The sequence below is a fragment of the Frieseomelitta varia genome, unplaced genomic scaffold (genome assembly GCF_011392965.1).
Source record: "Frieseomelitta varia isolate USP_RPSP 00005682 unplaced genomic scaffold, Fvar_1.2 scaffold_249, whole genome shotgun sequence".
In the NCBI taxonomy this organism is placed as follows: Eukaryota; Metazoa; Arthropoda; class Insecta; order Hymenoptera; family Apidae; genus Frieseomelitta; species Frieseomelitta varia.
Genome location: NW_025109978.1, coordinates 554,755 through 569,903, shown reverse-complemented (window position 1 = coordinate 569,903; position 15,149 = coordinate 554,755). Strand labels below are relative to the sequence as shown.

General features: G+C 39.1%; 1 protein-coding gene across 1 annotated transcript in view; it reads left to right on the top strand.

The window, feature by feature from the left end:
- LOC122528354 (protein jagged-1-like) overlaps positions 1-15,149 on the top strand; it is a 68,137-nt gene that overhangs the window by 18,183 nt on the left and 34,805 nt on the right. Inside the window, exon 2 of the mRNA XM_043653389.1 lies at positions 10,850-11,149. Within this exon, the coding sequence (XP_043509324.1) occupies positions 10,850-11,149 (300 nt within the window). The remainder of the gene's footprint in view (positions 1-10,849; positions 11,150-15,149) is intronic.

Sequence of the window (15,149 nt, the reverse complement as noted above, 5' to 3'; positions counted from 1 at the left end):
AAATTGAGAGGGCGATCTCGTCGGGCTGCTGTTAGAATTTTCATTCGTCAAATTAGAAATTCAATCCTCATGATTGGAAGTAGCTTTAATTTTCGTCAGGTGCGGCGTAGCGTTCAACTTGTACAGCGTTCGTTTATAATGTTAGTAAATGCGATTCTCCCAGTATTCATTCGTGTTTAATTACTCAATATCAGAGCCTTCTGCTGCAACATTATAACTCAAACCGAGTACCCAGTATTTCGAAACCAAACACGGAGTATTTGAAGATCAATCGAAAGGAAATTCTTCCTATCGAACGATATGTTTGCTTGGCCTGTGACAAATCGGAGAATAAAAATTCTAAATTGTATCGTCAGTGCCTAACTCTCCGAGGATGAGAGGACAAATTAATGAACCGCAATGAAAGAAAGAAAGAAGACAGGTCGAGTATAGAAAATCTTTCGAGGATAGAAAATTCCATGAGAACCGACCGGGAATGATGCGATAGGCTTGTTTCTCAGTATGCGTTCCGCCGAATTTTATCGGTCGAATGAACTATTCGTATTAACTCCCGCGATGTTCGACGCCCCGAGGTATGGCTCGCTGCACCTTGGCTATGCGGAAAGGAAAGGAAAAGAAAGGAAAGGAAAGGAAAGGAAAGGAAAGGAAAGGAAAGGAAAGGAAAGGAAAGGAAAGGAAAGGAAAGGAAAGGAAAGGAAAGGAAAGGAAAGGAAAGGAAAGGCCTGTTCTCCTGCGAATCAGCACACAGACAGCAAAGAGAAACGGCTCATCCTCGTCGAGAGAGGCCCGGCCAACTCGTAACAAGTCACGAGCAAAGGTGTATACGCGTCGACGGCCGCGATAATGCTCGCAGAAGGGAGGCCTTGTGTTCAACTTGAACGCCAGTTACAACCTAAAACGCGCTCTCGTGCACCAGGTGTCCAGAAATCAATCTCGTGACAAAATTACTCACCCTCCTTTCTTTCCTCGTACCAGCGATCGATCGCTCTTTTTTTTTTTTTTTTTTCTTCATCGTCATCCTTGGTGGTCGGCCAATATGGCGGCATTTTTAGTATGGGTGCGTTCAAAACTTTCTTGTCCAAGAAAGTAGCCAGTTTCGAGGATTCGAACCTGCCGCAAATTTCTTTCGTGATCCAAAATTTGGGATTCGGGGTGAGGAAAATGTATAAAATCAATGGATCCTTTGTTAATTAGTATACTTTGTTTCAACAAAAAGAATAAGAAAATGTAGATTAAATCTGGAAAGAGTATCTTTTGGTTTAATCTGAAATCAAAATTTAATTTAATTTATTAAATTTTATAATTAATATTTAATTTAATCAATTTTATTCTTGAGAAATTTGAGATTTCTGTACGTTGTTACATTCTTGTTTAACCATGGCCAATAGAAATTTGTTAATAAAAGTGTTAATTCCAATTCTTCTTACAAACTGCAAATTCTTCTTCGCAGAATGAGATCAATGCACTTTAAGTTTACAAAACTCTAGACTCGAGAGTTTCGTGATGTTTTAAAAATCAGTTTCGAACCCGTCCCTGATCTTTTAGCATAAAGCCAAGCCCCCACTTGATTCCTCGAGTCTTTTTAATTCCTTCAGATAGTAGCTTAAATTATGAACGAGTATATTTCCTTGATATTTTCACGAGTTCTTTCTCTCGACAATTAAAATTATAGTTTTGCAAGAAAGTCATCGTTTCATCACTTTATTGCAATGCAAACTAAGGGTAAGAGTACTAAAATAAATAATATAAAAATAAATATAAATAAATAATAAATAGATAATAAATATAATATAAAAATAAATATAAAATATAATAAATATATAAATAAAATATAAATATAAATAAATAATAAATAGATAATAAATATAATATAAAAATAAATAATAAATAGATAATAAATATAATATAAAAATAAATATAAATAAATAACAAATAGATAATAAACAATAAATGATACAAAAAATCTGAAAATCCATAAAATAACAAAGAATCTAGTTCAACCATTAATAATTAATAATTCATTCAACTATTCCGTAGTACAAACGTTATAATCAAATCGATGCATCGACTACGAGCCGTGGTACGAGTATTTCCAATTCTTCCAGTCTCAGAAAAGATCCCTCGAGATCCGATTCGACGAGCACATCCATCCATCCATCCATCCATCCATCCAATAGAAACCATCTTGGATAACGTCTTTCTCTGGAGAGATGTGTTTTAGAAGCTGTCCCGCGGTGTAACAAGAAATCGCAACTTGCGAACGTCCGCTTCGAAAAAGCGCGGTAATTTCAGTTCGCAGAGACAGACGATAGCTCCGACGAAGTGGAAGGTTTTAAGTAGCTAGGCCGGAGGTAGTTGACACTTTAATGACTGATGCAGCGCTTTCCTCGCATGCGTTCTCCGTGCATCGTTTTTTCTTACGCATTTAACCGGTTGCAGCGTTAATGCTTGTTTATATTACGGTACCATCGGTCGTGATCGTGCGTGCACTCTCGCACACGAAAGCCCGACGAGAAAAATCGCGGACAAGACCTGGCTCGTTTCTCTATCGACCACCTCGTTCTACCAACTCCCGTTGTCGAGACTTCCGACAATCGGTTTGACAGTCACTAAACGTTCCCTTAGAGCGGATTAATCTTTCATCGACGTTTCATGCCACGAACGATCGATGGAGAACGAACGTGTGTGAGAGTCGTGCACATTGCCAGAAGAAGTGCATGTTTTATTACGTTAAACAAACGTTTCATTGGTAATTTAGATCTAACAGTGCTCGATACGGACGAGTAAAGTTGGAGAATAAAATGAAACTTACATAAACGTGCATGCTCGATTGTTCCTCGACTGTATTGAAAAACGAAAAATTTCAATTTTCATGAACTTGAGCGTTTACTCTTAAAGTTCTGAATCTTTCTTTCTCTCTTTTTTCTCTCTCACGTCTGACGGACCACACGTATCTCGTGAAAATATCTAGAAAAATGATTCGTTGAACGAGATTATGCGTTTAAGGGTCAAAGAATAGGATTGCAGAATACGACCAAGAGAGGGAAGGGGGAATAATGTTACCGAAAGAACAATGGGCCTCGCAAAGGTGAAAAATAAGCTGTCGCGCAATTGACCTAATAACCATGAAAGCGAGCAGCGATTGTTCCGACGTCGAGAGGCGATGCAACGATGGGAAGCGGACGTTAATACGAGGTGTCCACCTTTATTACACCTCTCGACAGCGATGCGAGACTTCAATTATCCCCGGGTGATGACCGAGACCCCCGTCCATGTGAGAAAACAGCCTCTTCCCGATGCTCGAGCATCGTGCAAAGACACGAACGTCTCTTCTATCCAGGGATGTATTCTTCGAACAAAACTCGAAACGTAAAAATCGTGAAAATACAGTGAGTCTTTCTGTAGAGAAATTTAAAAAATTTACTCGGGGGGGGGGGGATGTCAAACTCTAAATTTCAGCAGAAATTTGATCGACAGCAAACAGTATTGACACTCTGTGTAAATTTTCGTTATTCCAACCCATCGAAGAAATTTACAAGACTCTTTTGTATTGCGTTATTTGCGCGAATTCGAGACGTAAAAATAGAGACGTGAAAATATAGTATAATTTTTAGTAATAATATAGTATAATAATATTAGTATAATTATTATTTTATATAATAGTATTTATTTATAGTATATATTTATTTATAAAAATATACTTTATATGACCTATTATTAGTATTATTATTACTTTATATAATATTAGTATAATTAGTATAATTAGTATTATAGTATAATATATTACTAATAATATAGTATTTAATAACGTAATATAATTATTGCTACAGAGAAATCAAAAAACTCTAAATTTGATCGACAGCAAACAGTTAATTAAATTAACTCTCTGTGTAAATTTCTATTATTCCAACCCATCGAAGAAATTTACAAGACTCGTCAGTACCTCTTTTATATTATAGAGACGTGAAAATATATTATAATTTTTAGTAATAATATAGTATAATAATATTAGTATTATAGTATAAATATTATTTTATATAATAGTATTTATTTATAGTATATATTTATTTATAAAAATATACACTTTATATGACTTATTATTAGTATAATTATTACTTTATATAATATTAGTATAATTAGTATAATTAGTATTATAGTAAAATATATTATTAATAATATAGTATTTAATAACATAATATAATTATTGCTGCAGGGAAATCAAAAAACTCTTCAAAAAATTTCAGCGAAAATTTGATCAATAGCAAAATTTAGATTCTAAATTTTCATCATTCGTTAGCCCGTTAAAACGTCTGAAGAAATTCTGCGAGACACCGGTCAATACCTCTGTCGTGCAAAAATTTTCCATCTATACCAGCGAAAATTCTTTTCGACGAAACTTTGTACATACTTGTCGGAGCAACCGAGTTCAACGACGAAGGAATCAATGACACGCAACTGGAATTCCGGTGAAACGAAGACGGTCGATTGAAAAAGAATCGGGCGAAACTCTAACGGGACGTCTAATCGTCCCAATTAATCCGACATGAGAGAAGCGGATCACGCGTTGGCGCGCATAGTTGAACGATCGAACGAGGCTTACGTCGCGCCCCGTGAGAAAGCGAGATCCTCCGAGATCCGGGCCCGATCGACTGCTAAAAATTCCAGCCCCGTTTCTTCCTCCTCCTCCTCCTCCTCCTCCTCCAACGACGACGACGAATATATGCCCATCCGTACACACGTACGACGTATACGTATCATCGAACGTATACTGCCAGTTTTGAAGTGGGGCCGTGTTCTTCCGTGTCGGCGGTCTGAAAAGCCATCTCCGCCGCAGCGGGCAATTTCACGTCGGCACGTGAGCCGACTGTGCAAACTTTGGCCACGCAAACGCGACGCACCCTCCCCCCCTTGTGTGTACCGTGGCCACGGTCGTTCACGGTTTTCAGCTGCTTTCGGAGGCAACGGGTTACTCCGGAGGCGAGTGCCTCCAGAATAAGTATGCTAAGTAGGCTAATAAAACGACAAAAGGAGAGAAAGAGAGAGAGAGAGAGAGAGAGAGAGAGACGGTTGTTACACTGCCGGTCTGGTCAAACAACAGGCCGGAAACACACGGGCTCCCTTGGACCAAGGGAAGCGAGCCTGTCGTAAATGACGACGATGACCGAACGCAAACGCACGCTGCTCGTTTTACGACCGCGACACACTACTCTCCCGTGTGCCTGCACGCTCGATTGATATATTCCCCGCGAGAAGAAAGGCTCGACGACGTTAACGGATATTGCTGGAAGTCAGTGTGCGTATTATCGGACTTCAGCTCGGCTAGACCTTGCCGAGGATCTCCCTGGCGTACAGGCTGTCGCGTTCTATTCTATGAAGCTGATTGCGCGACTGATCTGGGAAAAACGCGTGGAGCAAAAGTTTGGCAGTATTTTTCAAGAGAGAGGTGTCTTGAACTTGGTTGTAACTCGACTCGAACTTGGATGTAGATTGTCTCTATGTTAGGAAAGTTAGAGTTTTGCAGGTTGGTCGAGCAAACTGCTCGAAAAAGTGAAACTTGTATCGTATAATAAACACGCGTTGAGAGTCCAATTCGCCAGATAGGTAATCGTGAAACTTGCGCTGATATTTCGCGAATATTCAACTGGAATTTTGAATCGTTACCACCATCAGGAATCAGTCCTGTCAATCCATCTATCAAAAACGGGAGATTCCTGAATTGATATCTGATATCAGTCTCAGGATCACCTCATGGAGCAATGATTTCGCTGCAATTCGAATTCATAGTACGCAACGTAACGTAAACGTACAGACGAAACCGATGGAAAAGAAGAGATCGCTGAACAAACGGGGCACCGTGTGTACACACATTCCTGACTAGCCCCGGCAATATGTTGGAAGCGATCGGAGAAATTCCAACCGAAGATTCATCATTGAGCAAACTACCTATCCGCGGTAACGATAATGCGAGGACACGTTTCGTTTTAACGAAGATTCCTCGCTCGATGGAAGGGAACCGGCCAGCATTGTGTCGCTTGCACGAGGGAGCATCTCCTTGATGGCTCCTCCATTTCCCGTGCGCCGCAGCCGGACATTATCCGTGATTTACTCTTCAATTTCCGCGAGATTCATCCTGGCAGCCCTCTCTCTCTCTCTCTCTCTCTCTCTCTCTCTCTCTCTCTCTTTCTCTCTTTCTTTCTTTCGCCCTTCTACCACGGTGATCGCACGAAACCGCAGTAGCTCTCGGTACCAGCAACAGCGAAAATGTCACTCGCGGGACGCGGCGTTATATAACGTAGCAGGAAGCGCGTCGTGGAAAGCAAAGGCCAGCAGACGATCCTCCGCGCGCTTTCTACCTTCGATCTTACTCTTACGGTAATTACACACAGGCCCCGGGGGCTTGTTCGTGTGTGTATGTGTGTGTGTGTGTGAGTGTACGTGTGCTCGTTCGCTCGTCGATGCAATTACAGGTACAGGGTGTCTTTGTTGTTTCAAATGATAAACGACGAGAACACATCCTTGTGGCCTTAAATTTTATGACGTGACAGTGAAATCAGAAGGATTCCGTGGTTCGAGATAAGATGGAGAATTTGAACGAAATTGAGGCTTGCTTTTCAAAACATGTCTTAATATATATATATATATAAAATATAATATAAAAATAATATAATAATATAATAATAATATAAAAATAATAATGAATATATATAAAATATTATTTTTATTATTATATATAAAATATATATAATAATATAAAAATAATAATAAATATATATAAAATATATATAATAATAAAAGTAATATGTATATAATGTATATATAACATAATATAAATATAATATATACGATATAATATAATATAAATATTGTGTATATACTTATATATGTACAATTTCATTATATCATATACATATATATATATGTACAATTATATGTGCACTTTCATATATATATAACAATAATGAAATTAGAGGTTTCGTTTTTGAAAAAGTCGAATTGAAAAACTTTTCAACTATAATATATATATATATAATTCCATTATTCTTGGTTTCCTTCTTATTTCAATCATAGAATCTTTCTGAATTTAGGACCACGATACATAATCACCATTTCGAATTGACAATCACGAATCTCAACGAATCAGTCAGCTTCTTATACAAAATTACTCGACACATTTCCCTGTTTCTTTAAATATAATAATTGGAAATCATTAACATATTGTTCCCCTCGTATTTCGTATTTTTAATACCGTTTATATACCTATTCTTTTGACATTCTTTGATCGAATATCGACTGACTGACTGACAAAGCTCGGCTAAACTCTGCGACACTCTATAGACACACGTACACTCCCGTCCATAATTCACCGGACACTTGCTTATTTTGATCTAAACAGTTAGATCACAGATATACTTTTCCGGATTAATTTTATTATACAAGCTTGTTATATGTACTCTATTTACTCTATTTTGTAATAACACTTGAAAACAAAACTGATATTTAACGTGTATCGTCTGAATAAATATTTCAAAGTATATGAAAAATATGTGTATATATTTAAAAAATCGAATCGATGTATTTTGGGATGAATTGGACAGAAGCCTTCAGAAGTGTGTCCAAAATTAAAAAAAAATATTTATGGAAGAAATTAAAAGAAGCGCGGAAAGAAATTCATTCCGAAATATTGTTAAAATTAAACAAAAGTATGCCACAATTATTTCTGGCCTTCATACTTGAACAAAGATATAAGATACATTATATACAACTTGGCAAGATTCTATATTCATGTCATATTCTATACGTCAAACTGTTTTATATGTCAAAAATCTTACCAAATTGTATATAATGTATCGAACATCTTTGTACAAATATGAAGGCCAGAAATAACCATGGCACACTTCCGTTTAATTTTAATAATATTTCGGAATGAATTTCTTTCCACGCTTCTTCTAATTTCTTCCATAAGTCTTTTTTTCTTTTATTTTCAACACATATCTGAAGGCTCCTGTCCAATTCATCCCAAAATACGATCGATTCGATTTTTTTAAATATATACACATTTTTTTCATATACTTTGAAATATTTATTCAGACGATACACGTTAAATATCAGTTTTGTTTTCAAGTGTTAGTACAAAATAGAGTAAATAGAGTACATATAACAAGATTGTATAATAAAATTAATGAAAAGTACATCTGTGTTCTGTTTCGATCAAAGTAAGCAAGTGTCCGGTGACTTATGGCCAGGAGTGTACATATATAAGTATACACACGCAGACGTATAAATATAAATGTACGTTCAGCGCACGGGTATGTCGAATGCGCGTATACTCGATGCATTCGAAATCGATAGGCACGAAGCGCACGTAGAGAGCCGTGTTTCGTAACCGGCAGACGAAAGGAAGACTTCTTCGTCGTCGAAACGAGACGATTTCGTGCCGCTTTTATTGTTAATCGTACGCGGGCAAAAGCGAGAGGCCGATGTAAATTTGCCACGGGTTACGGCATCGGCATCGGTTGCGCGATTCGCCGCGCAATTTTGTGACCGTGATCGGGAAAGTATGGACTTTCGTGCGGAGTATAGCTGTGCGCAGCCAATCTACACAGACGCTGATCGAAATGAAATTTCTGGCAAGACAATCGAGTCGGATTGAGAAACGAATTTTCTAAATGAATGGAGCTACATATATTGTGAAATTTCATATGGCTCGAGATTCCTTTTTGGAATAATTTTGAAGTATAGTAAATATTGAGTTTAGTTGGACTTTGGAACAATGGAACAACAGAACCTATCTATTTTCTTTTTTTTTTTTTTTTTGCAACGTGTTTAAAAGACACGGATATTTTTTTAACTAATCTATTTCAATTATCATCATTTAAGTCGCAATGATATGTAGAATATTGTATTAAATATTATTCTTGAAACAGTTTCCGAGGAACATAAATTTTCTACGAAATCGAACTTCTGACTGAATGTTGTATTATTATTATTGAAATTATATCAAAATTATTATTAAAATATTATTATAATAGAATTATAAAATTATCAAGTAGAAAAGTACAACATCCGCAGGATACTTTTAGAGAAACAATTTTTCGCAAAATAGAATCTCGCGCGAGGGACAAAGTACAAGAATGAAAAGGGAAACAGGGAGCGCATCGACGAATAGATAAAGCGAACACGGTTTCGAAATTGCTCGACTTTTTCCAATGAATCGGCTGGAAGTTAGCGGAGCGTTCGTAACAGACGCTCGAGAGGCCTTTCGCCTTCTGAGGCCGCGGGCAGACTTCCGTTTTTCACACAGCCAGAGCTGGAAAATCCAGCTGTTTTATTATGCCCTATAGAAAGAGTCGGGACGAAATCGCGCTGCGTTTAATGCCGATCGTTTTCTCCCCGTAACGAGCCCGATAAATTCGCAGTCGGTATCGAGCGGAAAAACGGCCACTGGATTAATGTGAACGCAATTGATGCAGTTCTAAATGCGCCGTCAGTGGTCTAAATGTCAAGACGTGAAAGAGACAGAGACTAGAGAAATCAAAACGTAAAGTATGGCGAGTTAGCTGGAATCCCTTTCGATTATCCATTGTCCTGATTTGACGATCGGTTCAAAGATGTTAATTTCGTGAACGATTGTCTAGTTTATCTAACAATTGAAGGAAATATTTTTCCATATACACACTGAGAAATAGAAAATTACTTGACTGAGAAGAATTTTGTCCTTTCCAATAATTACAATAATCGATAATTATGTATTCGATCGAAATATAATTATTCTATTGAATTATAGCATGGCTCAGAGTATGATATTAATTTTAATCTTATGCGACGAAGTAAAATTTCAATTTTAATGTAATTTTTGTTGATCAGATTTTGTTAAACGAATTGAAGAACTGAAATATAGTGGAAAAGTGTTCGATGTAGATAAATTATTATGTTAGTGTGGTTAGGTTTTCTTCATTCTGAATATTAATATGTGAGACATCATTTTGTACAATTAGTTTGTGAAATTTCTAAGAGCCAGTATACGTAGGCATTTAGATTTTAAGAGAAATTAAGAGTGTTGAACGATGAAAATTTGTTGGGATGATTAGTTTTAGTGTAGCCACGCTAGTACATATTAAATATCATAAAAAATTTATCGTACCGTTTTTATCGTTCCAATGTTAGAAAAATGGCCAAGCTACATATTAAATATCATTAAAAAATTTATCATACCCTTTTTATCGTACCGATGTTACAAAAATATAATATGTACAATTAGTTTGTGAAATTTCTAAGAGCCAGTATACGTATGCATTTAAATTTTTAACAAGTAATGTTAAATTATATTTAAATTCAGCAATATCTTGGAACATGGATCTAAGAAATTAAGAAATTAAGAGTGTTGAGCGATGAAAATTTGTTGAAAAGGGATGACTCGTTTTAGCCACGTTAGTACATATTAAATATCATAAAAAATTTATCGTACCATTTTTATCGTTCCAATGTTAGAAAAGTGGCCAAGCAACATATTAAATATCATAAAAAAATTTATCATACCGATGTTAGAAAAATATAATATGTACAATTAGTTTGTGAAATTTCTAAGAGCCAGTATACGTATGCATTTAAATTTTTAACAAGTAATGTTAAATTATATTTAAATTCAGCAATATCTTGGAACATGGATCTAAGAAATTAAGGAATTAAGAGTGTTGAGCGATGAAAATTTGTTGAAAAGGGATGATTTTAGTGTAGCCACGCTAGTACATATTAAATACCATAAAAAGCGCTCCGTTTTTATCGTACCGATGTTAGAAAAATATAATACAACTCGAATTTAATTCTGATTTAATTTAATTTTTGTTGACAGGCGACGAACGCGAGCGGATTCTTCGAGGTGCAGATCCTCTCGCTGACGAACAACAGGGGCACCCTGGTGGACGGTAGGTGTTGCGGCGGAGGAAGCGATGGCGGAGCAAAGGGAGAACTACCACCGTGCACGACACCGTGCTCGACAGCCTTCTGGCTCTGTTTGAAAGAATATCAATCGAACGTCACTGCCATCGGCTCGTGCAGTTTTGGCAACGTATCTAGTCACGCCCTCGGCCAGAACACCTTCACCCTCAGCGAACCTGTCACCCTGCAACTTCATTTCACCTTCCGATGGACGGTGAGTATGCTTGACACAACCTTGCTTGCTTATCGAGACAAACCACAGCGGATGGACAAAAGTTTTAGATCTCCAAAGATGAGAGATCTACGAGAATCCACGTGAATAATTTCAAAATGAATCACGCGGTTTCACGAAACCTTGACGAGAGAAAATATTTAACCTCCATTACGTTTTTTGAAAACAAACACGCGTTTCTCTCTCTCTCTCTCTCTCTCTCTCTCTGTCTCTCATTTCAGCGTCGAATTATCATAAACGGCATAATGATATTTTCTTAAGCGAAAAGGCGAACGCGCCCGAAAGTGTGAAACACTCGAGCACCATTTACCTGTTGTAGGCAGGAATATTCAAAATATGTTTCGTCCGTATTTTACGATTATTCGTAATAGTATCGTCGGTAGAATTTTTGTCCGACGAAGAATAATCGCAATTACAAATTCTGAACAATTATGGTTGAGAGTTTTGGGGTTTCTTGCCGGTAGCGAACATTTTTACTTGAGAAGTGAAATGACTTGCTCCAAAACTCGAAACTCGTGTCCAGTTACGATTCAAACGATCAGCGTATCTAGTGTTCAAATAACGTGACGAAATTTGACAGTTTTTTTTTTTTTTTTTTCTTTTTAAGAAACAGGCACAGCGTTACACAACGATATTTTCGTTCTAAACTCCTCGATCGCGATATCGCAGCACAATTTTCTGTGCTTAACGCTTACCCTTGAAAAACACGGTGTGCACGTGTATTTGCTTTCCGTATATTTTTTTATTGCGCGTCCCCATAATTGAATTAGCCCGGGGCAGTGCTAAATGCTCGAGGACCGCGTACAGAACGCGTGAACCTAGTCGCTCTCGTGGAGGAGAGAAACGAGTGGAAGTGAAACGAAAGGAGAGAGGAAAGATCGTTCACGGGAAGGACGCAATTTAAGGGGTCTCTGTTTATGCGCGGACCACTCGATGAGAGGGCACGGAACGAGGAAAAGAGGGAACCACGCCGGACCCACCCTTTGTCGCCCTGGAAGAAACGGACCCCGGGCATGGGCCCTCTTAGAGCCTCCACGAGCGAGTTATGAAATATACAAACACGCTGGCGTTCTTCAAATAATCCACTAGTGACCCGTGCCTTTGACTGTCTGCGTGCCAACTCGTGTACCTCGCGAGTTTTGATGCACACAAACACTCACGCACGTACGTAGACACGTACAAAAGGAGAGCTGCGTGTCTCGATTTGGTCCGTTAGGTTTCCAGTGGAGGGTCCTTGACGTATACGTTCGGCCGGTGTGTATACCTCTTGCGCGCGGAAACACGTCGTCATGGTTGCTCTCGAGGATCTTCGGAGGATCTCTTCGGTGCCACTCGTCGAAATCGGCCGTTCGTCTCGACGTAATTACGCTCGACAGCCGCCTGACCTGCGCCTGGCGACACATCACGTGGGTGGAATGTTGGCAATCGCTTGCCGGAACCCTTCTGCCGCTGCTGTTGCTTGTGCACGAACATGTCCACGGCTTTACAGCTTTTCAATTACGCGAAAATATATTACCGAGGTCAAGTGCTTCCCTGGTTAATGATTGGAAAGTGGCTGCTACTTGTCAAGCGACCATGTTTTCACCAATTAGCAGCACATTCTTCTATTCTCAGTTCCATAAAGTTCACGCTCCGAAAATTACGGAAGAACATTGTTTGATGTTGATTAACCTCTCGCGGTTTAATTAACTTTTTCTCCCAAGTTGCAACATTTTCTCAATTTTATATATATTTAAACGTAACCCAGGCAAAACAAATGATAAGTCTATTACTTTCTGATCATTTCTGTCCGGCGATATCATACCGACGAGTTCGAAAGGAAAAGAAAGCGACGAATTTATTGTATACGGTTCGGTCACTCGTTATGGTCTGCAATCAGTTGCCAGCGCAAGTGATAAAACAAACCTTAACCTTTTGCGCTGGAATGACGTGCACGTCGAGAATATTTTTGTTCCAAAATTGTAATATTTTCTCGGCTTTCAGTATATTTAAGTAAAACAAAATAGGCAAAACGAAGAATAAATTTATTACTTTTCAATAATTTCTATCCAGTGATATTACACCGACGAATTCAAAAGGAAAAGAAAGCGACGAATTATTGTGTACGGTTCGGTCACTCGTTATGGTCCGCAATCAGTTGCCAGCGCAAATGGTTAGCCTCTAGCACTGGTATGACGTGCCACGCACGTCGAAAATTTTCTTGTCGCAATATTATCTCAGCTTTAAGTATATATAATTATAATTCCGGTAAAACAAATAATAAATTTATAACTTCTCAATAATTTATATCCAGTATTATCATATCGACGAGTTTAAAGAGAAAGCGACCAATTATTGTATACGGTTCGGTCACTCGTTATGGTCCGCAATCAGTTGCCGTTAACCTCTTGCGCTGTAACGACGTGTTATGCTCGTCGAGAAATTTTTCCCAAGTTGCAACATTTTCTCAGTTTTATGTTATATTTAAACGTAACCCAGGCAAAACAAATGATAAGTCTATTACTTTCTGATCATTTCTGTCCAGCGATATCATACCGACGAGTTCAAAAGGAAAAGAAAGCGACGAATTTATTGTATACGGTTCGGTCACTCGTTATGGTCCGCAATCAGTTGCCAGCGCAAGGGGTTAACGAAGAAATACCTCCAAAGTTCTCCTTTGTTCTTGGCAATACATTATCCCAGCTTCTCTCTGTCTTCTTGCTTCAAAAATCACGTGTCGTTTGTCGTCTCGAAGAAAGGGAAGAAAGAAACGACTGGAAAGAAGAATTCCGTCGTCGGAGAGGTCTCTAAGCGACTGGAACTGGAATTGGAATTCCACGTAACGACCGGCCGATAGAGGAGCAACAGACCGGAAATCCTTTGGATTCGATGGCTCTCGCGCGCGCCCCGCGTCGACAAAGGAATCGGGTCTAGAAATTTGCGATCTACGTCGCGATACAATGGCCCCGGTGCAAGTCTTTTCTCCAACGAAGCGGCTTGGAGAGGGGGGGAGTGGGTCCCCCGGCAGGTATTGTTGCGAAATTGCCTGCCTGCCCGCCCCGGCAGAGATTCACTCGGCTGCCTCTCAACGATTTCGAGAATGAGAACGAGAGGCCGCCGTTTAGTAGGAGCGCCGGAGCTCTAAATGAGATTTCGCGCGATTCAACCACGAAAAGGAACGCGCGATCCTCTTACAACGCGCGGTGAAAGTGGCTTCTTTTGCGAAAAAGCGAAAGGTCGTGTCAGAAGTTGCTGAAATTGGAATTACCATGCTTGCGTGTTTACACTCTTGTTGGACTGAATTGGCAAAATTATGACAGCGACTATCTAGTTACGACGTCTCTGTTTTCTCAAAAAGTTCCAGTCAGATATTCCAGTAATATATACGCGGCGGTTGCGTGAAAAATTTTCCCCAAGCAGCGCGTCATTCGATGAGATATTTCGAGAGCCTAGAGACTCGCGGATAATCCTTCGCTCGGAGGAGCGAGTACCGCGTATCAACTCCGTGGTCGAGACCACGTTTAAGACTATAGTCTTGCAGCTAATAAGCACGCCACTCGATACCGGTTACCAGCAAAGAAAGAAACAAACAGGCACGTACGTACGTATGGTATACCTATGTACGTCTGGCATGGCGGATAATCGTCCTTCGACTTTCTCCGTTTGCGATTTCAATAGCGGCGTAAAGGGGCATGCATAAGAAGGGGGTACACCATCGCCGCCGCCTTTTCAGCGGTAGCGTAATGGCAACAGGAAACGAATCTCAACGGAGATGAGAGTTAGCCGAGCTTTTGCACAATCCTCTGCCACCGACGTCTGTGTGTCTCCCGAACGAGACGCCACGTTTCGCATCTTTCCTTTCTCCAGCCAACACGCTGGAACGGAGTTTCTATCTATCCTCCTTCTCGTCTCTTCTCCCGTCCCTACGTGTTCCTCACTGCATCTTTGTCCATTCGACAGCCTCCCCAGTATCGCTTTTCCCGCTCCTTTCGTCGCGAGCGTT